The sequence below is a fragment of the Lissotriton helveticus genome, chromosome 6 (genome assembly GCF_964261635.1).
Source record: "Lissotriton helveticus chromosome 6, aLisHel1.1, whole genome shotgun sequence".
NCBI lineage: Eukaryota > Metazoa > Chordata > Amphibia > Caudata > Salamandridae > Lissotriton > Lissotriton helveticus.
In genome coordinates this window covers 1,585,409,038-1,585,437,019 of record NC_136067.1, presented here as the reverse complement: position 1 = coordinate 1,585,437,019, position 27,982 = coordinate 1,585,409,038, and the positions used below count along the sequence as shown (strand labels likewise).

At 44.6% G+C, this 27,982-nt stretch overlaps 1 protein-coding gene across 4 annotated transcripts in view; it reads right to left on the bottom strand.

Moving 5' to 3' along the window:
* LOC144763614 (protein-L-isoaspartate(D-aspartate) O-methyltransferase) overlaps positions 1-27,982 on the bottom strand; it is a 243,623-nt gene that overhangs the window by 61,910 nt on the left and 153,731 nt on the right. For 3 of the 4 annotated variants that reach the window (XM_078649377.1, XM_078649380.1, XM_078649379.1), the window contains exons 6-7: positions 6,014-6,099; positions 4,954-5,123 (exon numbers count right to left, since the gene is read on the bottom strand). In XM_078649377.1, the coding sequence (XP_078505503.1) occupies positions 4,954-5,123; positions 6,014-6,099 (256 nt within the window). Of the gene's footprint in view, positions 1-4,907; positions 5,124-6,013; positions 6,100-27,982 lie in introns of all 4 variants that reach the window. The other variant, XM_078649378.1, reaches the window with a different exon arrangement.

Below are 27,982 nucleotides of genomic sequence, written 5' to 3'. Positions count from 1 at the left end.
AAAATCAGTAGATGGCAGGCGCCACAAGACTTTGAACACAGTGGGTTTCTTTGGGGACATCTCTGAAAAAAAGACACTCAACTTCCAGATAGCAGCACAGCAGTTGTCTCATAAAAGCACACCAGTGTAGAGTGCTGCTTGTGTAGCCATGTTCAAGGTGGAATTTGTCCTCTCTCGCCCCTGGACTGGACAATTGGCCTCCCTGAAGCAAGATATAACCAATATGCTATTCCCTGCTCACAAAGGGGTCAGCATATTCTTAGATGGCCAAAGGACACAAACATTGAGTCCGTAGAGCAAATGTCTCATCTTGCCAACATAAAAAGTGAGTGTAAAGAATTCTCTGATGAAGGTGTGGAATTTGGACAAAAGAATAGCAGCACAAGAGGAGAAGGAAGTCAGTATGGACCTTGGAAATAAATTTGGGATTGGTTTGCAAGATAACTTTGTCCATTGTGAAATAAAAGTTAGGGTTCCTTCATAGTAAATTCATGTTTTTTGGGTTTTTTAGGAAAGGAACTTTAAATATCCCTTTAGGTAGGTTCAGATGGAGGCAACATAAGTTTTCTCAGAACAGTATTTAGTTTCCCAGGGTATTGTAGATGAAGACTCTGAAAGGGCACTTCATGATTCTCTGAAAGAAAAGCGGGACTGAGTTGCTTTCTGTCCTCCGGAACTACACAACTGTTGCAAGATGAACTCGAATTGAGGAGTATGTTAGGCTATCCTTGGCCAAGTTCAGTGAATAAGGAAGTAATTGGTGAGGTATTACTGTCATTGGATGGAATGCGTTTGTCTTGCACTAGACACAAAATCATTTCCATTTGACATTGCAAGTTGTTGTGGTAGCCGGCACTTGAGCTTCCACCAGGATGTTTCTACATTCTGGCGAGGGATCATGGTGATCATACTTTGGGTCGTTAGGTATCATACTGTCAGGCTCAACAATTAAAATTGTGGTGCAGAATGTCTTGGTTAGGGCTGATGGGTAGTTTGGAGTGCATCTTTAGTGGTATTGAAGGGCATGTAGAGAATTAAGAGCTCTGTGAACCAGTACTGGTGAGGTCAGGCAGGGACAATGAGAATCAGGGTACAATGGTCTGTCTTTGCTTTCCTCAGGGGAAATCGTGGAAAGGGGTATGCAAGTACGCTCAACTATCTGATCTAAAAGGCATTGCCCTAGGTCTATGGTTGCCAAAACCTGCTGGTGTAATACCAGCATTTCTTTTTGTTTCAGTTGGCAAACAAATCCAGCATGGGTTGGCCCCGCTTAGTCTTAGTGGAGTTCCCATTCATGACATTATGATAGTGTTTGACTGCATCAGCCTGATTGTTTTGCTGTCCGGGGGGATTCTCTATGGCAAAGTCCACCTGACTGGAGACAGGCCCATTACAGAGTGACTGTGCCTCTTCTGAAAGAGGCCGGAACTCATTCCTCCTTGTTGGTCATGAAAAACATCAACACCGTCTGTTTTTATGAGGACCGCTTTACCTGTCAGACCTGGAAGGAACACTTGGAGACCCATTCTTTTAGCTCAATATTCCTGGATGGTTATGTGGCACTTCTAATCTATATCTGACTAAAGGGATTGAGTCATACGTTTTAGCATGTTTCTTCCCTAGCCTTCCATCACAGCATCATTTTTGAGTACCACTATGCCCAATGTAGGATATATGATGGAGTGGAAGCCCTGTATTGAGATTGGTAGAGATCCACCTCCATAGTAGAACTTGCTTTAAGCATCTAGTGACTTTGACTGTGCCATCCCACTGCCTGTGAACTGTCCATTCACCGCTCAGTTCTTGCTGGACGGGTCTCAACCTGAGACTCCAATAGGATTTAAGACCTATGTATGAAGACATCAGGCACAGCAGGGATTTATATTATATGGAAGACACTGCTTGGCAGATAAGATCTTTACCATGCTTTGAGGTTATTATCTTTCTGTGGAGGGGAAAGCTTTTTCCACTTGTGTGTCTAATATTGATCCCAAGCTCTGGCTTTTGGCAGGCAGCCATCGAAGCATTTGTCTCCACGTTTGACAAGGAGGTTGTCCAAGCACGGGTATACCTGGTGACCCTGTTACCGAAGGTAAGCCGCAACTAGAGATATGCACTTTGCAAATGTCTGAGATGCTGACTTGAGGCTGAATGGTACAGACTTGAATTGGTAGTGGTGGTCTGTCACTGTAAAGAGAAGATATTGTCGGTTTTCCCAGTGTATTGGGATGTGAAAAAACATATTGTGAATATCCAAGGACATCAGGAAGTTTTTTTCCCTGGACCATCAAGAGGACTTTGTGGAGCGATATGTGGAAGGTTTTTTTTTGTCACGGGAATTTTTGAGTTCCTTGAGGTCCATTATAGGTCTCGATTGACCAGCCTTCTTTTTTTTTACAAGAAATAATCAGGAATAAAATCCTTGATTCCTTTGGTTTTTCAGAACTGGCTTGATCGCTTCTTTGAGTAGGCGAAGGAGTCAATCCTGTTTGTTTAGCTCCCTCAAATGAAGATGTTCTTTTCCTGGTGGGCAAACAGGTGTTTTTTAAATAAACCTCAAGCAATGAATCAAATGAACAACGTGCCTCATCAATTGATTTATCGACTCCCGTACTGGGGCAAAAAGGTAAATTCTGTTGCGAGAAATCCAGAGCCTTTTTGATTGTGTTGGGAGCTAGACTGGAATGCGCTCCTTCATGTAGATGATCTACCATACCCTTGTCTGTTTATGGCAGGTGTGTAATCCTGGGCGCAACTGGCTTGTCACAGAGGGTAGTTTTGATGCCCTTGACGTCTGAAGTGATTTAAACCTCCTCTACATGTCAGAGGTCTACATAAGCCATAGAAAATTGCAGAAACCTGTGCGGTGCTATTTAAGGGCTACCAGAGATTTCACTGTGTAGATATGTTTCGATATGATGTAAAGAGTCAACATGTTTGCCAAAGTGACCCAATCAAAGGACATGTTCAGTCCCTTGGTTGGAATTTCAGGACATAACGAAGTGGAATGGAGTCACACGTGACTTCTTAATGCAGATGCTCCTGCGAGTTGTTGTAAACCTGTGTTAGCGACAACTATTGCTGCATCAAAAAGGGCAGCAGAAATTAGTGCACCTTCTTGGACTATTGTTTTAGCAATATTCTAGTAAATAGAAGGCATCTAACTGAGTGGGGCTACAAGCAGTATGTGAAGCATCCTGCTCGCTGCATTCACCATCCGATTTGTGTTGGGTGGTTTGCTGTCACTTGAGTAGCTGAAAAAGTGACTATCATGGAAGAAAAAAACTGCAGTTGACTGTTGTCGTTGCGGAGTCAGATAACTGCTTCAACAATGGTCTGGTTGTTGATGGTGGTGGTATTGACATGGAAGGTGGTACCATTGATGACTAACCTGGCCTTTAACACTAGATTTTTCAACATCAACGAAGATGACTTCTGAAGAGGCTGGAAATCAGTTAATGGGGCCAGCAAGGTTTATTTTGACAGATTTTTTGCACAGGTTGGTGATCATCTTGTTTGAAGCATTTTTTTTTTTAAGGAATCTCCAAACCTTTTGTGAGAAGCGCTGGCTGGAGCCCTCTAATTTGAAGATCGACCTAAAAAAAATGTGTTTCCTTCTTTGCACCACCTTCGTGGAAGTGCTTCGAGGTGCACTTAGCAGAATGACGCCCAGAAGGAGGAGTAACCCCCTTAGAAGGAGGGTCTTTGTTTCTTCTCCAATAAAGGGCGAACCTCCTTTCGGTCTCATTTATTGTTTCATATTGAAAAGCACTACAAATGTCACAAGGTAAAGGCCACAAACTGAACAGGACTTAAACAGGGTTTCTTCTCTCTGTAAGCCATGGTGACAGTTGAGGATAAACAACAGGTTTCCCTGGCCCAGAAAGATAAATGTCCCCTAAAAACAACTTGCATTACTCTGAAATCTTAGGGTAGGGACCGGTTTAGTCCTTGGGAGGACCAGAAAAAGTATCAGTATAAGGTCACAGAGATCGGCCTGGGGAATCCCTTACACTCAACATATAATAGAAATCTGATATATTGTGGCTTCAATGGGGAGTAGGAGAGTGGGCACTCCCACCTTATTGGTTGGAGTTCGGGTTGCTTTATATGAGGTAGATATGCCACTAACAATCACTGTTGTTGAGGCCGATGGCCCTTTTAACACAGTTCACTGCTATTTAAGATTACCAGGGAGTCCCAGCGTGAAATTACTTAATCATGTGAATATATGAAACATCAAATGCTGGAGTTGTGTTAATTGGGGACGCTCGGTCTGTAAATGAGGCCCATAAATCATCATCAGACTACCAAAAATAATTTAGTTAAACAGCACACACATTTCATTAGACTAATTGAACCTCTCAAAAATGTATTTTAAAAATATTTCTACAGTGTCCATTGGCTATCTCCAACGAGCTTGCTAAATACCTGGGGTAAATTTCTACAAATGCCAAGCAATTTGATTTAACAATAACTGTAATCTACCTCTATTACACAACTGTAGCGTGCTTTTTAAGTCTCTATATGGTCAATATTAACTTAATCGCATAAAAAGATTCATAAGCTTTTACTGAAAGTTGTATGCACCACTTATACAGTGGCAAGATTTATAGAATGAAAAATGACTTATGGTGAATGGACAACATCTTTCAACTGTGAACTTATTGATAACAGAGAAGTGAATTATAGAAAGCAGAAATGCATTATAAGGTAAAAAAACATGCAAAAGGAAAATATAATAATCAGAAGTGGTTTAATAAAGATGTGCAAGGTTAGCATAAGATTCTAAGCCATTAAAGCCTATTTTTTACAGCAACCATGTAAATAGTATGCTGTGGCAGGATGCAGTGCAAGCAGCAAAAGCAAACCTTGCAGTCCACCTGCTAAAATCTACACCCTTTCACCTTTTCTGGATATAGAAGAAAGAGTGGAACAGAAAATCACTTCCACCTGGACCATTGTTTCTCTTTGTCTGTTAAAGGCACGTAGATGACCCCCATCAGAGATTTCATTTTGACGCCACCATCTTCTAGTTTGTCATACTGTTCCAACATTTGGTTTCCGCCAGCAGGACCAACAGGTAATATTAATCTTCCTCCAGGTTTTAACTGATCGATAAGCTAGAACAAGAGACAATTTATTCATCAATAACATTTATTTAAGGTAATGTTTTGACAAACTGGGCTTGAAATTTCTTTTACGCACATATGAAATAGTAACAAAATGCTCTTTCCTAACATAACTAGTTTGAAAAAACAGACCGTAATTCACTTTGGGACTTAGATAATACATATGTGCCAAGTAATAACTTGTGAATCTGCTTTTGCGTGTGGTTAGGGTCCTCTGGATTCTATGGTGCTCCACTTTCACCACTAAAAAGGCGAATTGACTTTTGGGATTTGGGGCTTTGCCGAAAACAACAAGTAAGGTAGAAAATGTTTTCACTCAGTTACTCAATTTTCTAAAGGATTGGAAAATGTATGTAACATACAATACTGAGTGATGCGTTGTTAGCCAACTCCAAGTCTGAATATTAATTTGACCAGAGAAAATGTCCGACCATAACATAATCTTGACATCCAAAGATACGGATGTTCAAAACTACACTCCATTCCTTAGTCCATGCTGCTGACCTAGCTGAGGACCCACGTCTCAAAGGATTCCCCGCTGTAAGATTTGAAGCGCATGTAGCATTCTGGAATATGTTAGGTATCTGGTGTCCTTGCCAATGAAACCTATTAATGGGTACCATACGTTGATAGAGTAAGATTCTAGTCATGCCAAGTGACCAATTTTTTCTTTATCACCAATAGATCCACTGTAATACATTGTGCACATTTATCAAGTATTGTCGGTTTCACCACATAAATCTCATTAAAACACTTTGTAACTGTGGTTTTATGCATCTTGTAAATAACAAAAACAATTTGCTGTCACTAAACAAGATGCAACAGTACAACACTGCAACATTCTAGTAGTAAGTTCACATATCCAACAATTAAATGCTTACTGCTTGTGGGACAACAGGAGCTGCAGCGCCTACGTGAATAGCATCATAAGGAGCTTCTTCAGGATATCCCATTCTTCCGTCTCCCACTGTCAATAGAAAAAACAATCTTAAAACTAAATGAATAATTGGGTAACTGAAAAGATAAAGTCACTCTTCCACCACTACAGATCTCCAGGTAGGAACACGTTAAGTTAATTTGTTAACTAGCTTTCCTACGGATACTCTTCCTGCAGATTCCTCACTTCTAGAATCTGCTACAAGGATCCTGAAAACTGAAATAGCTCTCCTATCCAGGCAGTGTTGTCTCTCCTCTTTTTTGGTGAACCCAGGAGGCATGTAGAACGTCAGTACAGTGATGTACTGACCTACCTGAAAACGTGTCACCGTTTGGTCGAAGAACTAGTTTATCAAGAAAATATGTGGTATGTAAAGGGAGGACAAATGGACAAAGCTGCAGCTCATTAATACACTGAGCTGAAGTACCGAAAACCAAGAACACAGTCTTTAATAAGCAGCTGCCGAGACGTCTGTTCATGGGCTCGAACCGGTGGAACCATAAAGAAGATTAGCATCAACATAAGGTACCACTGAGGCATGACAAAGAGAGAAGGGGGAAAACAAACAAGTTACTTACCTTCAGTAATGCCTTATCTGGCACAGATCATCTAGCCGCAGATTCCGTACCTTTGAATTAAGCCCAGGCATCAGACTGTATCTGGAAATTCTTTCTTAAGCAGTACCCCTCTGTACCGGTAGGTGGCATCGTTCGCTCCACGTGGCGTCATCTGCACCAGAAGTGACGTTCGTGGTTCCTATATAGGATAGGCACCACCCAGGCACGCTGACCTCAGTTATTTTTTGCAATTTTACATGCCATAAGCATGGAGACATAAAGAACACCGACCACTGGTGTGGAAAACTAGGGACCTGAAATGGGGAAAAACCCTTTCCCTAGAAATCCGTTCGCAGAGCAAGGACGATTGGTGGGTCGGTAAGGTAACCCAGTTGGTGCAGATTTAGCACTGGTGGAATGAGTACGTCAACCTTCAGAGGGTTGCTTTTCAGCCAATGGGTAGCAGCCACGGCCTGTCCCTTCTTCGCTCTGACATGAAGAGTTGGTCGTCCACCCAGAACTTTTATGTGCGGTCAAGGTAGAACGACCACGCCCTTTTTAGGTCCAGATGGTGGAGTTGCTGCTCACCTTTGGAGTGATGTAGAGGAGCGTAAATATTCATAAGGTAAGGTATTGACTTAAATTAAGTTGCCCCTTTTGCAAGAAAGGAGGCTCTTGTGCGGAGCACAAGTTTCTCAGCATAAATGTTGAGGTTGGATGACAAAGCCTGAAGCTCTCGGACACTATGGGCAGATGCTATCCCAACCAGGAAGGCAGTCTTAGTGGTAAGGAGCCTGAGGGGACAATTGTGCAGAGGCTCAAAAGAGCGCACACAAAGTGAGGATGAGACTGAGGCATAACAAATGGAGAAGGTGGAAACAAATGTTGTAAACCTTTCAGAAACGTATGTACAATACGGGATTAGAAGTGGGACGGCAGATCAGGCAGCCACAGAAAAGCTGACGTGGCCGAGAGAAAGTTCTTCAGAGTGCCTCAGAGAAGAGCCATGCTGGGCAAGGGAAAGGATGAACAGGAGCACCTGAAAAAAGGGGACAGAAAGAGGATCAACTATCTTTCTGTGCACCATGCAACAAATGTTGCCCAACGACAGGGGTAAACTGTCTTGGAAGGACGCCTGGCTGCTAAGAGGAAGTCACAGACTTTGGGGGGAGGTTGGAAGCCATCAGCTGTCGCCGCTCAATCTCTACACTAGAAAGAGGAGCCTGGACAGGTGAGGGTGGAGAACCCTCCCCTGCTGCTGTCACAGAAGATCCACCCGAAGGGACAGCCAGATCGGAAGACTGATGGCCAAGCTCAACAGCTCAACAGCTCGAGATACCAGACTCGCCATGCCCAGCACAAAGCCACAAGAATGACTTGGGCCAGGTTGTTCCTGATCTCTTTGAGAACTCTAGGTAGGAGTGGTTTGGGCGGAAAGGAGGCAGGAGCTACACTTAAGACAAAAAGTGTTTCTAAGCTAGAGTCTAGGAGTTACGCATCTGTCAGATCTGTTGGAGGAAGGGAGAGGAGTCTGCCGCTGATCAAACCGCAGTTCGTTAGCCACCACTGCAGATTTTTCACAGTTACCTTCGAGATATGGACCATGTCCGAGAGATCTCACTGATGTTGCACCCACTAGAAGTTTAGGTCCCACTGCAGAGCCGGCATATGCCAGCCGGCATGTGTCACCAGCAGGATGCAGGAGGACGTGAGTCCCAACAGCCTCAGTCAATCTCACCAAAATCCAGGATAAAGGCTGAAACATCTGTATCATAGCCTGAATATTCTGGACTTGCCATTTGGATGGGTAGGCCCTAAACCGCACCGTGTCCAGAACTGCTCCGATGAAAAGGAGCATCTTAGAGGGAGTCAGATGTGACTTTGGCATGTTGATAGTGAACCCCAGCAAACGCAAGAGGTCTTCCGTAGTCTGGAGGTGGAGAAGACATCCTGGGGCGAGCCTGCCTTTAGTTGAGATGGGGGGATACTGGCACCCAATCTCCGCAGATGAGCTGCAACCATCGCCATCACCTGGGAGAACACCTGAAGGGCGCTGGTGAGGCCAAAGGGAAGCACAGCAAACAAAGAGGTTGTGGCAGACCGTGAACTGCAGGTAATGCCTGTGGGAATATGGAAATATGCACCTTGCAAGTCCAACGCTACCATCCAGTCTCCTGGGTCTAGGGCAGACAGGACCTGAGCTAAAATAAGCATTTTGAACTTCTTCTTGAGGAAGGAAAGAGAGTGCAGGTCTAGGATAGGACAAAGGCCTCCCTCCTTTTTGGGACCAAAATGTAACAGAAATAACAACTGAAACCTACTTCTCTCGAGCACTCCTTTGATCACAAAAGCCATCACTTACTGTTGGATAAGAGATAGGTGGTCCTCCGTAAGCCTGCTATAAAGTAGGTGGCAAGGAGGGAGGAGTACTCTAAAGGGAATGCTAATATTGATAAATCGACGACAATGTCCATAATGATAGATTCATATGCAAGAACGAAATTGCATCTCTATTATCGAATTCACCCGTCATGAATTCTGCATAAACCAGACTTTTAGATACGTGGCCAAGAAGGCACAGAGACCTAGGCTTGAGGATACTGACAGATCACAGGTGGGGTGGCACATAGCCGGAACCAAATCGCATGAACAGAAAACTCCAATCAATCCTTCACATAAACGCAGCGACACAACAATGGTCCAGGGACACTTGCCCCAAAAAAGCACATATGGCCGGAGGGGTGCAGGCATTGCTTAAACACAAAGTCAGATGCCACGCAGTTAGGTATACACAGCCAATAAGGACACACCAACACAGTACATGCAGTGATTAGCCTCCCTTGTGTCGGATATCTGGACACGTTGCCCACTGGCCCCCATTATGTCCACACAATGGTCGCGGCCCACCTGCATTTGTTATCTAGGGCCTTGTTTAGTACTCCAAAGACCAGGCCCACATTCTTTTACCAAAAAAGTGTTGACTAAAGCACTTTGCGATACCCAAAGAAATGCATACACCTTTGTTCAGATTGATTGAACTTAGAGACAGTCCTCGGACCAGCTTCTGTAACTGTGCTCCCGGCCGAAGTGTTTAATTAAAGCAACTGTTCCGGTTTTGTCAAATGCCTCTGGTCTTTTATTTTTTTCAAGGCAAATATATATATGAGCAACAGGAAGGAGTAGCCCCTTCAAACAATCTGCAACACCCAACTGTCCGAAGTTATAGACAGCCAGTGGGCAGGTGATGGCGAATCCTGCCTCCCCCACTGGGCGCCTATGATGTTAAATAGGAGGACTACAAAGACTTGGAGGCTGCGGCTGCTGCAGGTGGACTGATCCGACCACTGGCCACCCACCTCACAGGGCCGGTAGGAGCCACATGCACAGTCACGCAGAGTCTGGTAGGCTTGAAGCTGGGCGGGTGAGTAAGGATGCGGCTGTACACCCCTTCCAATGCCACAAAAGGCTGATTGAAAGTGATAAGGGACCATGTAAATGCCCAAGAACCTGGCCATAGTCCTGCTGTCCTCGCCAAATCCTTGTATCCGAAGAGACTGGAGCCATCAAAGGGGATGTCCATGAGTGATGTCTGGACATTCCCGTAAAGCCAGTTGTATCAACCAGGCACGGCATCGCAGGGCGTCGCTCTTTCTAGTGAGTCAGTGGTGTCTAGTCCACATCAAATGGCAAATTAGCTACATCCCTCCCATCAGCAACAGCCTGGGATAGCATGGCCAGGGCCTCCGCCGGGACCTTGGGCGGCACCTGTGCAACCGTATCCCACAGACAGTGGCAATAGAGGCCCAAAAGGCATGTGGTGTTCACCAAAAGCAATGCTAGGCTGGTGAAAGAAAACATTTTCTTGCCTAAAGCGTTCAGTCTCTTGGATTCCCAAATCAAAAGGGTGATTGGAAAAGGGTCCGGATTAACGTGGGATGTGGAGGCTTGGACCATCAAGCTCTCCAAAGTGGGGTCTTGGGTGAGGAAGTTAGGGTCCCCCTGGTTGCGGGCAGTGGAAACAGGCTATCGTCCTGTTCACAGGAGCCCTTGTGTTGGGCTTGGACCAAGAGCCAAACAGGATGTCAGTAAGTGACTCACTGAAAGGGAGAAGCAGTTGCCGGCTGAAGCACTTTCGTCAACACATTAGTCTTAACTGCCAACGAGGGAAAACTAAGGTCCAGGACCAAGCTGCCCTCCACATCCCCACTGCGAATAAAGCTTCCTCCTCCGTAGCCACAATAGGGGAAGAAAGCATGCCATATCTGGAGAAGTGTCCAGTCAACTTGCTTCACCAAGATCCTTACACCAGCCCTTTCGTTCTTCATAAGGCTGCTATTCCTCAGAGTCCAGAGACCCCTTCCATTCCTCCCAGAGTCTTAGGTCATAAGAATAGGGCTCAGGCTACAGCCTAGATGGCATGGCTCCAGTCAGCGCCTGTGTCAGAAGACGCTCCTCCGGCTCCGTGTCGGAGTTGGGAATGGACCCATCCGAAAATCCCAGGCCCGACTGGTGGTGGAGCCGCCAGAATGGATCCAGTAAGGGCCCCTCCGGAACCCATGGGGCAAAAAGGTACGCACAAATGAGGTGCATGATTCCATAAAATACCTGAAATTGGGCGGGGGTTGCTCCATCTCCCGGAAATTTGGGGGGTGCAGAGTAAGACCAGGCGCTGGTCCAACCGCAGAGCCAGGCAACACTCCATCTTGTTGGCTGGGGTAAAGTCGAAGCACGCTTCAACTTTTTCTTCTTGTGAGAGCGGGACTTACACCAGTAGCTTGATGACTTAGAGTCGACCACCTCGGACTCTATGACCACTTCTGCGATCTTCGTCTCTACCAGTACCTCGATTCCACTGCGAAACACGTCATGCCGCAAGAAGCTTGAATGAGTGCTCCCTCAAGGCCTTCAGTGCATGCTGCGTCAGTCGAACAGTATTAACAGTTGGTTTGTAGGGTCAAACAATTGATTTGGATAGTTGTGAAGCATCAAGCTGTAACGGGCATCAAACTGAATGACCGTTGTGTGTAGAGACACGCTTGCAAGTAGCAATTAATACCGTGTGAGGCTCGTCTACTTCGATTTCAGGGCATCATTTGGGCTCTGTTGAAATGTGTTCCGACGGCAGGATTCAATGCCCGGCACAGCTTGATGCTTCACAACTGTCCTTTCTTGCAATTATCACAAACGTGCTGATTTTGTGGATCAATCCCCGTTCCAGATACCCGATACAGTCTATCCTTGACGTTTAGTTAGAATACACCCCTGACGTAGCCTTCCCTAGGCCTAATGGGCTTGTCCCATTTCTGTTGAATTTTTGAAGACCTGGCTGTCCAACTTTTCATCCTGTCCTGAAGAAGACCCGTCTTTGACATCTTTAAACTCCTGTTATTTGTCAGGGTCAAAACATCAACGGTTGTTTGTCCTTTCATGCTCCAACAGTCTGGCTAGCACGCAAATCTGCATAATTCAATTCTCCAGCTAGCTACACTGTTTACCAAATTTGAATTCTGAGTTTCCCCAATTTTTTTTATTGTAAATATATGTACAGTATTTTGTCACATTTGTGTGTAATACACAAATTTTGTCACCGTCACCACACTCACTTTAATCACGCTCACATGCGCCGTTTTATTAATTCGGACAGCATTTTTCGGTTGGTTTTGGTAATTCTTGACCTCTTTTTTGAATAAATTGAAAATACAAAGTAAAATATTACTTTTTGCAGGAATAACATTTTGTGTGTGTTCAGTATTTATGCGTACTCGAATGTTCAATACTACATGGATACTGGGTTGCCCCGTTGCTTTTCACACAGCGTCAGTCGAACAGGCCTTCGGTTCATGGTCCCATACGAGGCACCAGAGGCAAACAAGATGCGGGTTCATCGCCGACATGTGTCGGTGACAGGGGCAGCAGGGTTTGAAGCTGGCCATTTCGGATGACATTCCTCCCACAGCAGGAGGTAAGACCTCAAAAGACTGAGCAAAACGACGAAAAAAGCTTAGTCAAAAAGTCACGAAGGGGGCTCTTGCCCAGATCTGCGCTGAATGGTGTGGAAAGAAAAGAACGGTCATCAGCACACCTGCATGGCACCTATGTAGGAACTGCAAAAGTCACTTTTGGCGCTGATGATGCCACCCGGAGCCAGACAATACCACCTTCCGAGGTGCAGGTGTACTTTTTCCAGTCGAATGCCTGGGGGTAATTCAAAGGTAAGGAATCTGCAGCTAAATATCTCTATCAGAAAATGGGTCAACCCTTCCAAATCTGCACAGCAATAGAAGACATGGAGAGCGATAGCTGTTCCAGCAAAAAAAGAAATGCTGAAAGAGCTAACAGATCACCTTTAACATAGCAAAGTCTTGTCAGACCAAGAAAAGCATAGAATGCAACAAATCAAAGAGACTGGTCTCGATGAGATCAACTTCTTCCTCTGCACTGAGAAATAAAACAATACCAAAATCCAGAAAATAGATTTAACAGAGGGGTAGCAAGTCCACCATCTCTACAGGCAGGTCAACTGAACTCAGTTTGCTTAATTTCATCTCGAGGCATGAAGGTGAAGGCGCGGGAGGTCTAAATGTAGGACATGCCCCTTGCCTTGAGCTGAATTGTAAGACGAGGAAAGGACAGGGAGAACAGATACGAGTACACACCCTTCAAGGCCAGTCCATAGAAATTAAGATTAAAAGTGCATATTCTGAGGGCAGTTTCCTCAGGACCAAAGGTATCCAATGAAATGTGTAGTGGATATGTAAATCCCACCTTAGGGGGAATGCGTCGGCCAGGATTTCCTGTAGCAGGAGCTGTAGTGTCCACAACTGTGGATAGCGAGTGTTTTCGTTGCTACTGCAAAACAGGTCCACTGAAGTATTGCCCCCAAAGGTGAATATGGACTGAAAAATCTCAGGGTGAAGGCACCACTTGTGATAGAACAGAAGATATCAACCGAGATTGTCAGTTCGCAGGTTCAACAGGCCCACTGTTATGAACCCCAATGTACCCAAATATAGGCCTAGGTAGTTGAACTGACCTTTTCCTGCATTTGTCCTACTATTGTTCTACATAACGGGTCTGGCGCTGACCTTTTACCTAGTTAGGTGTTAAATAAATGTTGTGTGGTTTTCTCCGACATCAGCCTAATTTATTATGCTTGAGGATTCTCAGTATCACAGCAGGATTACCATCTTCTGCATAATAACTATGTAGAAGGGTCACCACTATGTTCATCCTTGGCCGACATACCCATAGTGCACATCTAGGTAGAAACCTTGAGGGTACCTTTTGGGTATATAAGCACCACATCTTCGCTGGGCAAGCCAGAGAAGAAAGACTTTAATGCTGATGCAAGAAGCCGAGGTTGCTGCACGCAGACACTCCAGCACACAGTGGTCTGGCATCCCTTGCGGGGTGTCCATCCCGAGACCAAGACTGGGTCCTTCGCTCTCCCACATCGGCTAATGGGGTTGCTCTATCCTAAGGGAATTCTTGGCTATACACATACATACATGCTAGGTACACTTGGGTACATCTAGTTAGGATTTGCACCGTAGTAGTACGCATTTTATGATTATGTATCTATATGCCTGCATATATTCATTGTTTTAGCACTATGGTAGAACTCTACCTTTTATTTACTCGGTTGGTGCTAATAACCATATTTTTCTGTTTGTCTTATGGTTGTTGTAGCACACGTATTTTATACTAGAATGACGATGGTTCAAAACAAGCTTATTGAAAACATCCCCATTGTTTATTCTGTATATCTCTTTCAGACAAAGTAACCACAAGTGACTAAGAGAAAAGTACTGTACTGTTTCCGTGATCCCTGAGGGTTCAGGGTTATCATGTTTAATAGTTGCCAGAAGCTATTCACTCCTTGGTAAGAGGGACTCATAGTGGCACTGTGAGGTAGCTGGTCTAACAGACTTACATATCCATTGGGGTTGTCTGGAATCAGTCTGAACACAAATTCCTTAGTTTATGTTGTCTAAACAAGCAGATCATATACAAATTTATAGGAACTACACGACATGGCGCCCAACGTTGGTTTGGTTCTTATTGGTTGGTCAAAACTGAGTAGTTCAGGCGTGCTTTCTCAGAGAACCCGACTCATATTTAACCAGAGACGTCTGGAGTGGGGAGAGAAAAGCCACCACAGCTGAGTAGGTATACCCTATGTATTGGCTGTAGGTATATTCAAGCTTGAAGGATATTAGTACCCTACATTGTACGTAAATACCTTCTCTGTCCAATACTAAAAAATCTTTCCTTGAAAAATGTCTTTGCAAGATGACGCTGCAGCTGCATTAAATGCAAACGCAGCAGAGGAAGGAGATCAAGAAGGTACCATAAGCATTTCAGAAAATGTTAGAAATGCATTTACTTTAAAATTAGCACAAGTCAGACTGTTACCTTCGTGGTTGTGGCACACGAAGCATACAGAACTGAGGTGTTCTATTCATGGATTAAATTCCCACCTACAGATGCACGCACACATACATTTCATTCTTGCACTCAGGAGTACATGGAAGTCATGTTAGCATACCAGGAACATATACACTGGTTTAAAGGTGCCCTACTACTCACCACAGAAAAAGTGAGTCTGCCCGCTCAGCTGAGACGGAGCCACTTGGTCGGTTCTAGCTGCTTACATACCGCATCCAGAAATTGACACATGCCAATAGCAGACTAAAGTTCACTTCACAAAAAAATAATAAAACTTTACAGAAATCTGACAGTTCATTACGAGAACACTCACACTTCAGCCAACAAGGGTTAGGGACCGCAACTAAAATTACCCCACAAACACGGAACGCAGTTATGGAAAGAATGCCCACTAAACGTGAGCAAATGCCATTCTGTATAGCACAGTTGGAAGCAGTGTTTCCACACAAAGGCCCACAAGAAAACCACAGAATACTGACAATTTGCTTACCAATGGGGATAGATCTCCTGATAGAGGATTGTACCACTTGGGGTACAGTCTTTGCTGCCATCTATACCAGGACTCATGGCACCCCTTCAATAGCGGTGATACTAAAAGTATTAAGACAAATACAGATGAGTATGGAGCAGAACCGGCTTTAAACTTAGGGATCAAATTAATAGGTAATTTTTCCCAAGTTTCTACAATTATGTGAACTTATATAAAAGGGGAGGCAGCAGCGGTGGGTATACGACAACGCCTAAGCTAGTGCTCTCCTGCACAACGGGAGCGGGACTTACCTAAATATCAAAGATACATATGTTGAATTAGGTAGAGATAATTTGGGAGCTAAACCTTTGAAACCCCAAGTAATGGGTAATTCTGAAAAGGATAACGCTAAGCAAGCACCAGATTGTTCCAAAAAGAAATGGGATAGTAAACCGAAAAATAAGCATACTAGGTTAAGTGTCCAACACAAGTTAGAAGAGATAACACTCAATATATGGAGGGGGACACACCCAGGAAAGTTAAAGGTCTCTTTTGGGAGAACCGGTCATTCAGATACGACATCCTTTTAGCAGAAAAAGATTGCCCGCCTGAGTTTGTTATGGATTGTCCAAAGGGAGAAACAGTAATTTTACCAGCCTTCTGCGACCTCGTTCCATAATCACTGAAACATTCATACGTGCAGGAGTGGACGGTAGCAATGACTCCTGCATTATACTGCAATCATGTAGGGTGGTATGCTGAGTCACCTCACAATGTAATACCAGTAAAAACTGCTTCACATGCACAAAGTCAGTACCCAATAAAACATGACGCGAAAACACAAGTCAAGGAGATCTTAGATCAACTTAAATATCAAGGTGTGATTGAAATTGCACCTCCTCCATGAATAATCCTTTGTGTCCCATAACAAAACCCGACAATTCATATACTCTAGTTTTAGACTACAAAACCTTTGCAGCACAAAATTCACACAGTGCTGCACTAATGAATAACATTGTGCGGAAGAAATACAAAACCACACTAGACATCTCAAGTAGATTCTTCTGCCAAAATATAGCGACTGAAAGCAGATATCTGACAGAATTTTCGGCCCTCAGCTCTCACCGCCAATTCTGTAGACTAGCCCAGTGAGTATAAGAATAGCCCTGGGTTTTTCTCAGCAAGAGTTTCTGGGTTACTTCAAAAATGTTGATTAGGAGGCATTGTCCCATGTAGACAATATATACCTGACAGACGAATTATTGGATCAGTTGAACAGAGTGAACAACAATTCCAGGATTCACCTCAGAGGGTAAAAAAAACAACAAAAAATGCCCACCTCAATGTCCTATTTTTGGGACATGAGCTCTCAAGTGAAGGGAAAAGCCTTAAAGCAATTTCTTTATAAAACGGGCGCTGCTCCAGCCTCCAACGACTCTGAAAAACGTACAATCCATATTAGGATTCTTAAATTTTGGCAGAACATACATTTTGGATTATGCAGAAAAAGTGACACCTTTTTATGATTTACTAAAACCAGATTTCTCAGTACGACATTGGACACAGGAACACACAGAAATAACTTTGTCCCTTACAAGCTGACATGATCGCTTCCAAACACCTACAAACACGTGTAAACACAACGAATTTGGTGATCTGTGTAATAGCGAGTCAATCGGGTACACTTACCTCACCTTTAATGAAGGCGTGTCCCTTACAAGCTGACATGATAGCTTCCAAACACCTACAAACACGTGTAAATACAACACATTTGGGGATCTGTGTAATAGCGAGTTTATCCGGGTACACTAACCTCACCTTTAATGAAGGCAAAACTGTACCCATTGCATACAAATCTCATTTGTACACAGACGCTGAAATGCGTTTTGCATCAACTGAAAAAATACTGACAGCAGTACAGACTGCTGTAGTGAGAGAAAGGGCACTAGGTCAGGGGAAACGAGTAATGGTTGCGACTCCAGTACCAACCTTAGGGGCTATTACAAAAGCAAAAGCACTACATCCAAGATGGATACAATGGGCTAATTCTCCAACTGCAACAGATGTAGACTATAAGTTTGACTCTACATTAAAAACACAAGCATTACTGCAGTACGAACAAGAATATCTTCTTCTGAATGAAATAATGCCTCTAGATCAGTATGAACGTATAATTTACACTGATGGATCTGCCCAGCCGGCTGTAGGAATTAAACAGCAATACAGCGCAGCATGTGCGATTGTAAAAAAGACGTATGCGGGACAGCAAGTTCCGTCCTAGAAATAAGCAGATGCAGAACCTAGGAGATTGCACGCCACAACTGGCAGAACTAAAAGCCCTGAAACTGGCACTAAAAAAACACAGATTGGTAATTCCCCACACTGTGTGAGATTTATTTTACTGTGTCCAGTCATATAATTAGGCTTTCCTGTTTTGAGATTCTATTTTGGGTAAATTCTGGTGGTGTTTTGTCAGTGTTTTCCAGTGATTTCAATACCTGAAAAAAACAGTGTTTCAGTGATTACTAATTTTCGCGCCATAAAAAAAACTGAAACTGTTTTTCCGGTGTTTATGGAATGCTTTGCTTTTATTATTGCTGGCTTTCTTCATTGATGCATGGCATATAGACAGTGTACGTACGTGTATATGAAGTCCAAATAAATTTTTACAAGTCAAAGTTATTGTAGTAACACCTAACAATATTTCTTCAGTGATTCTTTAGTCATTCGCGCTCTCTCTTTCCTTCCCATGTACACTTTTATTTCGGAAAACGCCCTCTCAAACTTTGGCACTTGAGACTGGCAACGCCAGAACAGCCAGTACACAATTTGCCAACTCCGGCCACTGACTTAGCTTTCCATGCCAGTACTGGTTCACCTCAAGGTTGACATTCTCTGGGGCAGGTTCTGCAACATATGCGTTGAACTGGGTGCACATGCCCTCAGAGGTATTAAAGCGGTCAAAAATGAAGCTGTACTCTGCAAAGTCTGGAGAAAATTCCCCTTTACGGCAGGGATCTAATACTTGTGCAGAGTACCATGGTTGGTGAAGGGACATTTCCATGCATAATTGCTAGCCATTTCTCATGCATTGTAAAATAAAATTTCCTGAATTGGTCCTCAGCACTTGCTCATGGTATTCTTAAATTAATTATTCACAGTGGACATCCACATCAGTGCACTCGTCCTCATGCCCAGAGTCTACATCCAAGAGATTTTAAGTGAGTAAGGTCTAATTTCATAAAACATATGCAGTCAACTAATTTTATCTAATTAAAACAAAAAAAGGATGTTGCTGTTTGTAGGAAGGTAGATCCCGGACTATGGTTGCCCCCAACTTTTTGCCTGGTGTTTTGCTGGTTTTCTGACTTAGTTGACCTGGGGCCCTGCTATTCAGGACCCCAGGCCCACTGCTCTCTCTGTTAAAATGGATTCCATGTACCCTAGGTACATATCCAATTGGATACTGAGTCACCTTATCAGACCCTGTACAGTATACCTTAGGTATCCAGGGCATAGGTGTACCCAGGGCCTACCAGGGGCTGAAGCATGTATTATGCCACCCCTGGCTGGCCATCCAAAACTGACACAACTGGCTGCTTGACAGCTGGGGCAAGGTGGTGTAATCACCCCTTGCTTTAGATATAGTATACCTATATCTAACCCTAAAATGGACACACAGATCTCCTATCAGTCACTCCTATGGCAGGCCTTAACAATCCTGAAGGCAGAGTGCTTGGAATCGTGTGAGATAGTGCTCTGGCATGAGCTGAGCCTGTCTGCGGCTTTCGGGATCCATCCCTTAGCCGTTTCCATGATATCGCATACCATATACTCTTAAGTGCATTATAATCCTCGCGGTTATATGCCAACTCTGGTATCGCTTTATCAAAACATGTCGAGTAAGGTGTCATACAAATTGGAATACTAACCCCTCGCCAATTCTGGCGACGGGGTTAGCATTCCACCCTTCTAGAGGGACACGACATGTATGTAACCTATAACCCCGGTTAAAGTCAGACAGAGCCTTAGCATCCACAAAATGGATGCTGCCACACAAGTCTGCCCTCCTGCTGCTGGGAGTCCTCCCAGAGCAGGAGGCAAGGACAAAGGGTTTCCTGCCAGGGGCGGTGCCAGCACCGTCCCAGACAGGATTTTGTGTATTCTAGGTAGGCAGGGCTTTAGAGGAAGGTGACTGCAAGTGGCACCCCGGTGCTCACTGTGCATAGGCCGGCTGAAACCAGTTCCAGGGGCACTCCAGCCCCTGGCCTGGGGAAAGCCCGCCAAAGGAGAGGGGTGTAACCACCCCCCTCCTGGTCCCACCCATAGGGCAGGACTTAGTCGCGTGCCAGCCCTTTTTTGCAGGATAAAGGTAGGACCTGGCCCCCTTCCAAATTAGATCATCTTTGGAATCAAGACACGACTTTCTACGAAAGGACATCAAGATTTCTTCTTCAAGATTCTTCCTTGTGACTAAGGAGTAGTCACCCTGCATCCGCAGGCACCATCTTAAGAACACTGCGGTCTGCTGCAAGTCCTTCCTCCGGAATCTGACTGCCCATCTCGACGAGAACCGGCTTCCCTGGCACCTCTGACCTCTACCCACCTCTACAGCTAAGCTGAGAACGGTGGGTGCGACGAGACCTCGAGGGACCGGCCATCTTCAAGACTGCACGACTTCTTTCCAGCACGACCGCCGAGGGATCCTCTGGTGAGTGCTTTGGGGTCCGAGAAGCCCCGACCCTGAGCAGCCCCAGCACCGAAGTTCAGCCTCCCAGCATCTCCACGATCTGCGTGGGGCCCTTCTGCTTTTTGCTGCTCACCGCGTTGTTTGGCTACTAGCCCGCTGGCTTGTGGCCTTCTTAACGACGCCCGACGACATCACTGTAGCTGGTCTGGTTGCTCCAGACTGGCCCTTGCTCCCTTCCAAGAGAGGAGCACCCCGGACCCTCCTGGTCCACTCCAGACGCCATTTTAGGTCCACCGCGTGGGCTTGAATTTGCCAAGACTTGTTGCCCCAATCCTGGGTCCAGCGACGTCGAGAGCATCATCCATCGTGGGACAGCTCGTACCTCCATCCTGGTCGCCGACAACGCCTCCTGGTCCGTGAGACTACAGAGCCCAGCGTCGCCCACTCACCTAGTCGAGGTGACTCATCCGGTGCCCTCCTGGTGCCACCTGACTACTGGCTAGTAGTCACGAACTTGGTCCCCTCTGCTTTCAGGTGTCATCTATCTTCGATCCAGGCTTGGATCACCCGAACAATCTTCACTGGTCGCCTGCCAGCAACTCCTTTCCTTCAGGCTCCTGGTTCGTCAACGGAGAATCTCGACGTCTTTTCAGACCTATGCAGCTGCAGCCCCTGGGCTAGGTAACTTCGGCATTTCGGTGCCTCAGCATAGCCTCACTATCCAAGGGTCCAGATCCACTTTCGTTTTTGACCTACCTAGTCGGGTTCGCCCGAGAACACTAACTTTGTGAATACTAGCTTCCATAGGCTTTTTCCCGCCTAGCGCGTGAGAGTTCCCACTCTGCACGTGGCGCCCCTAGGCCTCCTGCTCCTAACCTGAGTGTTCAGTATTGTAGGCCTAGCGTTTCTAAAGCCTCTGAGAATCGTTACTTACCTGCTAGTAATTCGCATTCCACTTTTAGAGTATATGGTTTTTCGTGCCCCTCGGGCATTTGTGTAAATTGTGCGACTTAAAGTATTTTCGTAAGAGTTTTGTTGTGTGCTTAGCTCCCTGACTCATAAAGAGTTCAGGGTAGTCTTGTTATAAATAAATATCTGTTTATTTTCATAACAACTTGTGTGGTGTCCTTTCACTGGGTGTTCAAGGGGTAATGTGATGGTAAAACAGCTGGCTTAACACGCCCTCTAGAGTCTTAGCCTTAGACTGCTCGTATCCATGCTACTAGGATAGCTGGTCTATAAGGTTGACTTACAAGCAATCATCAATAAGGGTTGTTTGGACTGATACATAGTGATCACTAGAATAGTGAGCACTGCATATCAGGCCAACTTCTCACACTGTTGGACATATTTTGAGGGGAAAACATTCTTGGGGGGTCTTTTTCTTTAAAAAAATGTGTTAGCAAATATTCTTGGCATGGTATGAATGTGTATTGCTGCCCCGTGCAGGAATGTTCTTGAGTGACAAATACCAATAACAGGTCAGTGAGGGCTCAGTCTCCTCAGAAGCTCTTCAAGGGTCGGGTGCAAAGGTTGGAAGGTTAGTGTCTCTACTTACATGATAACTGTGGACTGTGCCCAGAGCGCAGGCAAAATCTCGCATTTCAGTATTCTTTTTATTTTTATCCTTCTTTTCGCCCTTTTCTTACTTTCCTTTTCCTTAATTTTGTTACTTTTTACTATTTGTCCTTTCTTATTACTCTTACTTCCATTTTTGCTCTCGCATTTTGAATACGTTTGCAAACTGCAGAAGCTTCTTTACAGGCAGTGAGGGATCATGCTATAAAATCACATCTGTGAATCCCTTGCCGCGACAAAATGTATTATTCAAACTACTGAGAACACTCTCAAAAAAAGAAAGCGAGAAGAATTATTGCTTCTTAGGTTGCAGGGTTATTTTACCAAAATGGATTTTAACAAAACATAACTAATCTTCACTGTGGTAACATTCTAAACTCATTACTGTTCAGAATAAAAAAGCAACTTCTACTGGGGACTATACCACATATATAAATATATGTCTATATGTGTGTGCAACTTTCGTTTTTGACCTACCTAGTCGGGTTCGCCCGAGAACACTAACTTTGTGAATACTAGCTTCCATAGGCTTTTTCCCGCCTAGCGCGTGAGAGTTCCCACTCTGCACGTGGCGCCCCTAGGCCTCCTGCTCCTAACCTGAGTGTTCAGTATTGTAGGCCTAGCGTTTCTAAAGCCTCTGAGAATCGTTACTTACCTGCTAGTAATTCGCATTCCACTTTTAGAGTATATGGTTTTTCGGGCACCTCGGGCATTTGTGTAAATTGTGCGACTTGAAGTATTTTTATAAGAGTTTTGTTGTGCGCTTAGCTCCCTGTCTCATAAAGAGCCAGGGTAGTCTTGTTATAAATAAATACACTGTTTATTTTCATAACAACTTGTGTGGTGTCCTTTCACTGGGTGTTCAAGGGGTAATGTGATGGTAAAACAGCTGGCTTAACACGCCCTCTAGAGTCTTAGCCTTAGACTGCTCGTATCCATGCTACTAGGATAGCTGGTCTATAAGGTTGACTTACAACCAATCATCAATAAGGGTTGTTTGGACTGATACATAGTGATCACTAGAATAGTGAGCACTGCATATCAGGCCAACTTCTCACACTGTTGGATATATTTTGAGGGGAAAACATTCTTGGGGGGTCTTTTTCTTTAAAAAAATGTGTTAGCAAATATTCTTGGCATGGTATGAATGTGTATTGCTGCCCCGTGCAGGAATGTTCTTGAGTGACAAATACCAATAACAGGTCAGTGAGGGCTCCGTCTCCTCAGAAGCTCTTCAAGGGTCGGGTGCAAAGGTTGGAAGGTTAGTGTCTCTACTTACATGATAACTGTGGACTGTGCCCAGAGCGCAGGCAAAATCTCGCATTTCAGTATTCTTTTTATTTTTATCCTTCTTTTCGCCCTTTTCTTACTTTCCTTTTCCTTAATTTTGTTACTTTTTACTATTTGTCCTTTCTTATTACTCTTACTTCCATTTTTGCTCTCGCATTTTGAATACGTTTGCAAACTGCAGAAGCTTCTTTACAGGCAGTGAGGGATCATGCTATAAAATCACATCTGTGAATCCCTTGCCGCGACAAAATGTATTATTCAAACTACTGAGAACACTCTCAAAAAAAGAAAGCGAGAAGAATTATTGCTTCTTAGGTTGCAGGGTTATTTTACCAAAATGGATTTTAACAAAACATAACTAATCTTCACTGTGGTAACATTCTAAACTCATTACTGTTCAGAATAAAAAAGCAACTTCTACTGGGGACTATACCACATATATAAATATATGTCTATATGTGTGTGCATATTTATATAAGAAAGATGTGTTAATATTACAACATACATAGTTGAAAAGGGGCAAAGAACACACTATTTAAAGCAATTACTAAATGTGTTTGCTAGATCAGTCCAATTAAATCAAGAATTCGGTGATACTTTTATGATGATCACTTTTTTTGGGAGACTCCGGCAATAATCTCAAATAGTCCTGATTTTGAATGAATGAAATAGCTTGATAGTGTTGTTTTTGCATTTTAAATTACTGAATTCATTGAATTAAGTTAAAACACGGCATTCAGTGACACCTGAATGTAAAATGACCCCAGAAGAAAGAAAAACACAGGTGCCGAATCAATTAACAGCCCTAAACCAAGAAATCAACCAGGCGATGAGGGTACAGGCCATTATTTCAATGGGAGCAAAGTAATAATTTAAAGATGTGCCTGTCCCGAGGAAGTTTCTTAGTGCAAATCCATTTACCTCTTGATTCAGAAAAACAATTACTGCGGGATTACGTGTTTTAAAACCACAACCAACAGTAAATCTAAACAGTAAATCTCAGAGAAGCGCATTGTCCTCTGAGAGGTTTTGTCTAATAATAGGGCAAACAGTGCGGTGTTTAGAGAGGGCGCGGGAGAGCCCAGCCTGTGTTTAGCCAAGTACTTTACATTGCAATGTCACCTGTGGGTGTTTTGGGGATTAGCCTGAGAGTGAATGATAAGGGGACCCCCGGGACTCATCCCTCTGCCTTGCCTCATGCTGGGAGCAGGAATGGGGGACTGCGTGTTTTAATCAGACATGCTAATGAAGGGATTCTGAGCAGCAACCAGGTCGCAGCGGCAACGCTTTCACGAAGAATGTACCTCTGAGGCATCTGTCCCTGCAGCCTGTTTGGCTGCTTCGCATCAGAGAGAGCCTAAAACGCGCTGCGTCCTCCTCTCAGCAGGCACCTCACCACCAGAGGGTGCACACTGACCCGTCCCGGTGTGAAGATACGACAGCCTGCTGACAGGCTCGCCACTCTCCTCCCAGAATACACTGCAGTCCCTATTTACAAACAACAACGCCAGCTGGGGCAAAAGAAACCTCTAACAATTCAGTAATGCAAATTGACTCACTCCATCGTGTCCATTTCATGATGGTATCTAAAGGTATTTGTGGATTCTCTGCAGCTTCAGCCCGGACAAAACAAATGATATTTGTACAGTTTCCAAAAGAAAGTTGGTTTCAGAGGGGCAGGAAATGTGTTGTGTCAACTGCTATTTAAAACGTGTTGTCAGGAAACTCAACTGCTTCTTTCGCTGACACAAAGCATCACATTAATGCCAAAGTAAGAATCTTTTTTTTTTTTTTAATTATTGCCCCGGAGGGCGGAGCGGGGCTGCAGCACATCAGGCTCTTGTTCTGGGGGACAGATGCGGCCCGTGAGGGGCCCACGCTTTAAGGACTCAGGCCGCCCGTCACCACTGAGTCCGTATGTGGCCCCACACAGGCAGCGCAGCGGGTTGTGTGCTGGCTGAATGGTGTGTACATTAGTTAACCTTGCTCCGAGGGGAGCTGGGGTCTCGGCGTGCAGCTCCTGCATGCCCCACTGAATTGTTCCTCTGGGTGCAGCAGTTATTCTGCCACTTGCTGTTACAAATACTGCCACTTGTCCTGCGTTAACCATGGCCCGACGCCTGCCCTGCTCTGCTCGAGGTCACGGGTCTCCCCCTTTCCACCTGCCCCAGCTCCAAAGGGCCTGTCAGTTCACACACTGCTTTCTGTTTACCACTTGCCTGTATTCCCACTAAGGTCGTAATCACGTGACTGACAAAACGCGCCCCCCGAGATTTGTCTTTATGCGCCTTTAAGTTAAAGGGTAGCCGCTGCACGTGCATTAAGACAAAGTAAGTATCTTTTATGTAAAGCTCACATTCACATTATAAGGATATGGCTCCATCAAGTGGCCAAATGGTGCAAATACGGTGCAACAGCTATGCAACAACTATGAAAATCAGTGTCACTCGGTGTAAACCGGCTCAGCTGATTTTCATCCGGTAGGGTAGTCTCGGGCAGACTTGGTTTAAACCGAAATCCGGACAGCCTACATATAATGAATATCTTCACTACTGGGGCCAGAATGGATTTAGAGATTCAAAAGGTTGCAAATCAAAGCAAATTACTTTGGAAACAAGTGGCAGAGCTGAAAAAGTGCTTGCTGCGGGCTCAGGCTATTCATACACTGAGTCATCAATGTGTTGGCGTGCACGTTGAAGGGAATTCATTGACTGATGAAGCAGCCAAGGCGATAGTGCAAACTGCTGCTGTTGCTTCAATCCCTTGTTTTAGCACGAGAGTACACAGACTGATAATGGTAGCAGTCATCGCTTCTCGTAAAAACAGCACAGCCTTACCAAAAGGTTTTCCACTCAAGTACTCCAAGTCAGATACACAAAATATACCATATGCTCAAAATCCAAGAAGGGGGGGGGGGGAGGGGGGGGGGCAGAGTAATACCAAACATGGATCGCAGATAAGGTTTAATACTAGCTGCACACAAGGGTCTGGGCTCAGCACACGCAGGTATCATTGTGACAGTTTCTTTGCTGAAATAACGGGATTGGTGGCCAGATCTTACCCAGCAGACTAAGGGCTTCGTCCTTAAGTGCGACATTTGCCAGCAGATGAAGGGTTCCACCGTAGCACGTCCACCACAGACACAGTTACTGATATCCGATAGACCTCTCACATATGTCTATTTGGACCACTGCGTCCCCCTACAATCTGACGGGGTTTACAAGTACATCTTGGTGGCAGTGGATTCATGCTCTAGGTTCCTGTGGGTTTAGCCTTAGCACTCGGCTGACCCCCGAACTGTTATAAAGGATTTGAGAGTCTTCAAAGGCCATACGCAATTTGCACATTACATTAAGACCATGGCCTCACGTTCAGCTCTCGGGCTCTTCTCTGTCGTCGTCATCATCATCTTCGTTATAATAGTCATTGTCCTCCTCTACGACCTGATGGGCATCCGGATGTTGATCCTTGGCCGTCGACACAGAAGGTGTGGTAACTGATTCCTTATTAAGGTTGAGGTTGAATAGGCGCTTGATGTGCTGGAGAGGCCTGTATTGAACTTGGAAAACGGCGGTAGTAATCATCTAGCATGAATTGGAGATTAGAAATAGGAGTTAAAGGCATAGGAGTTAAAGGCATCTGTGCCATAGGAATTTGTGGTTCAGGCTGCGTGTCACAAGTAGAAAAATCCTCTTCTTTTAGGTCCTCATCCTCAGAGTCCTGACATTTTAGAATTGAAGCTTCAAGTAATCTTTATTTCATCGTAAAAAGATCATAAAAGATATACAAACGATTTTCATCATTAAAAACATTATAAAAAATATTATAAAAAGAATACCCCCCACTTATAATTACAATCAGATTACTAGAAAATGTATTTTAAGTAATAAAAAAGAAGGGGAAGATATTCATAAAACTTGGAGTTCCTAAGAGTTATTGCACGTAAACGCCACATTGCCGTCAGGAATTTCGCCATTGCGAACACTGTTGGTGCCGATAGGTCAGTCTTTAGGACTCTGTAGGCCGGGGCATAGGTGCGAAAGCCCAAATTCCTCAGATAAGGGACCAACCAATATCTTCTAATTCTGCTATAAGCTCTGCAGAACAAGACCACGTGGAGATCGCTTTCCAGTTTGTAGTTGCATGCTGGGCACTCCCCTGTTTCCAAATTACCAGCCCAGGATTTAGTAATGGACCTCAGGGGGAGAGAACCGTATCTCCATTGCATGAAAATCTTCCGAGCAGATACAGGCATCATGGTGTCTAGTACATATTCGGGACTGTAGGAGTCTTTTATTTTAATAAATGTATCCGTTAGGGATCCATCCCGTATAGAGTTGATGGTTTTCTGAAGCATGGTGCTATAAAACAGGGTTGAAAGTTCCTTTCTGGAAAGCCCCAGAGCCGCTACTTCCGGGTTGGACCATAGCTCTGGGACTCCGAGAGACGTACACATGTCCCTCTGTCCCTGCCTCTCCTTTTCACTTCCGTGAGGAGATTGAAGGGGACCAGCCTTCTCAGACCTATCAGAGATCTTGTGAGAGGCATGAAGAGGGACCTCCGATGTAGAAGCTGCAGTAGGAGACCTACCCCTCTTTCTTGATCGATGGGAGGAAGCAAAAGATGTGGAATCCTCCTCATCTGAAGAGATCACCTCCTTGCGAGTCTTCATTTTCTGCAGCCAGGTTAACAGACGACCCTCTCTGTCCCGAAGAGTCTTGGTGGAGAAGGTCCTGCAGATCTTGCAGTCTGGGGCCTTGTGGTCCGGATACAAGCAGTAAATACAGTTCTCATGCTTGTCCTCCACAAACAGACGTTTTTTCCCACAAGAGGCACAGGCCCGAAACAATGCCTTCTTCTCCTTGTCAGACATCTCGAATT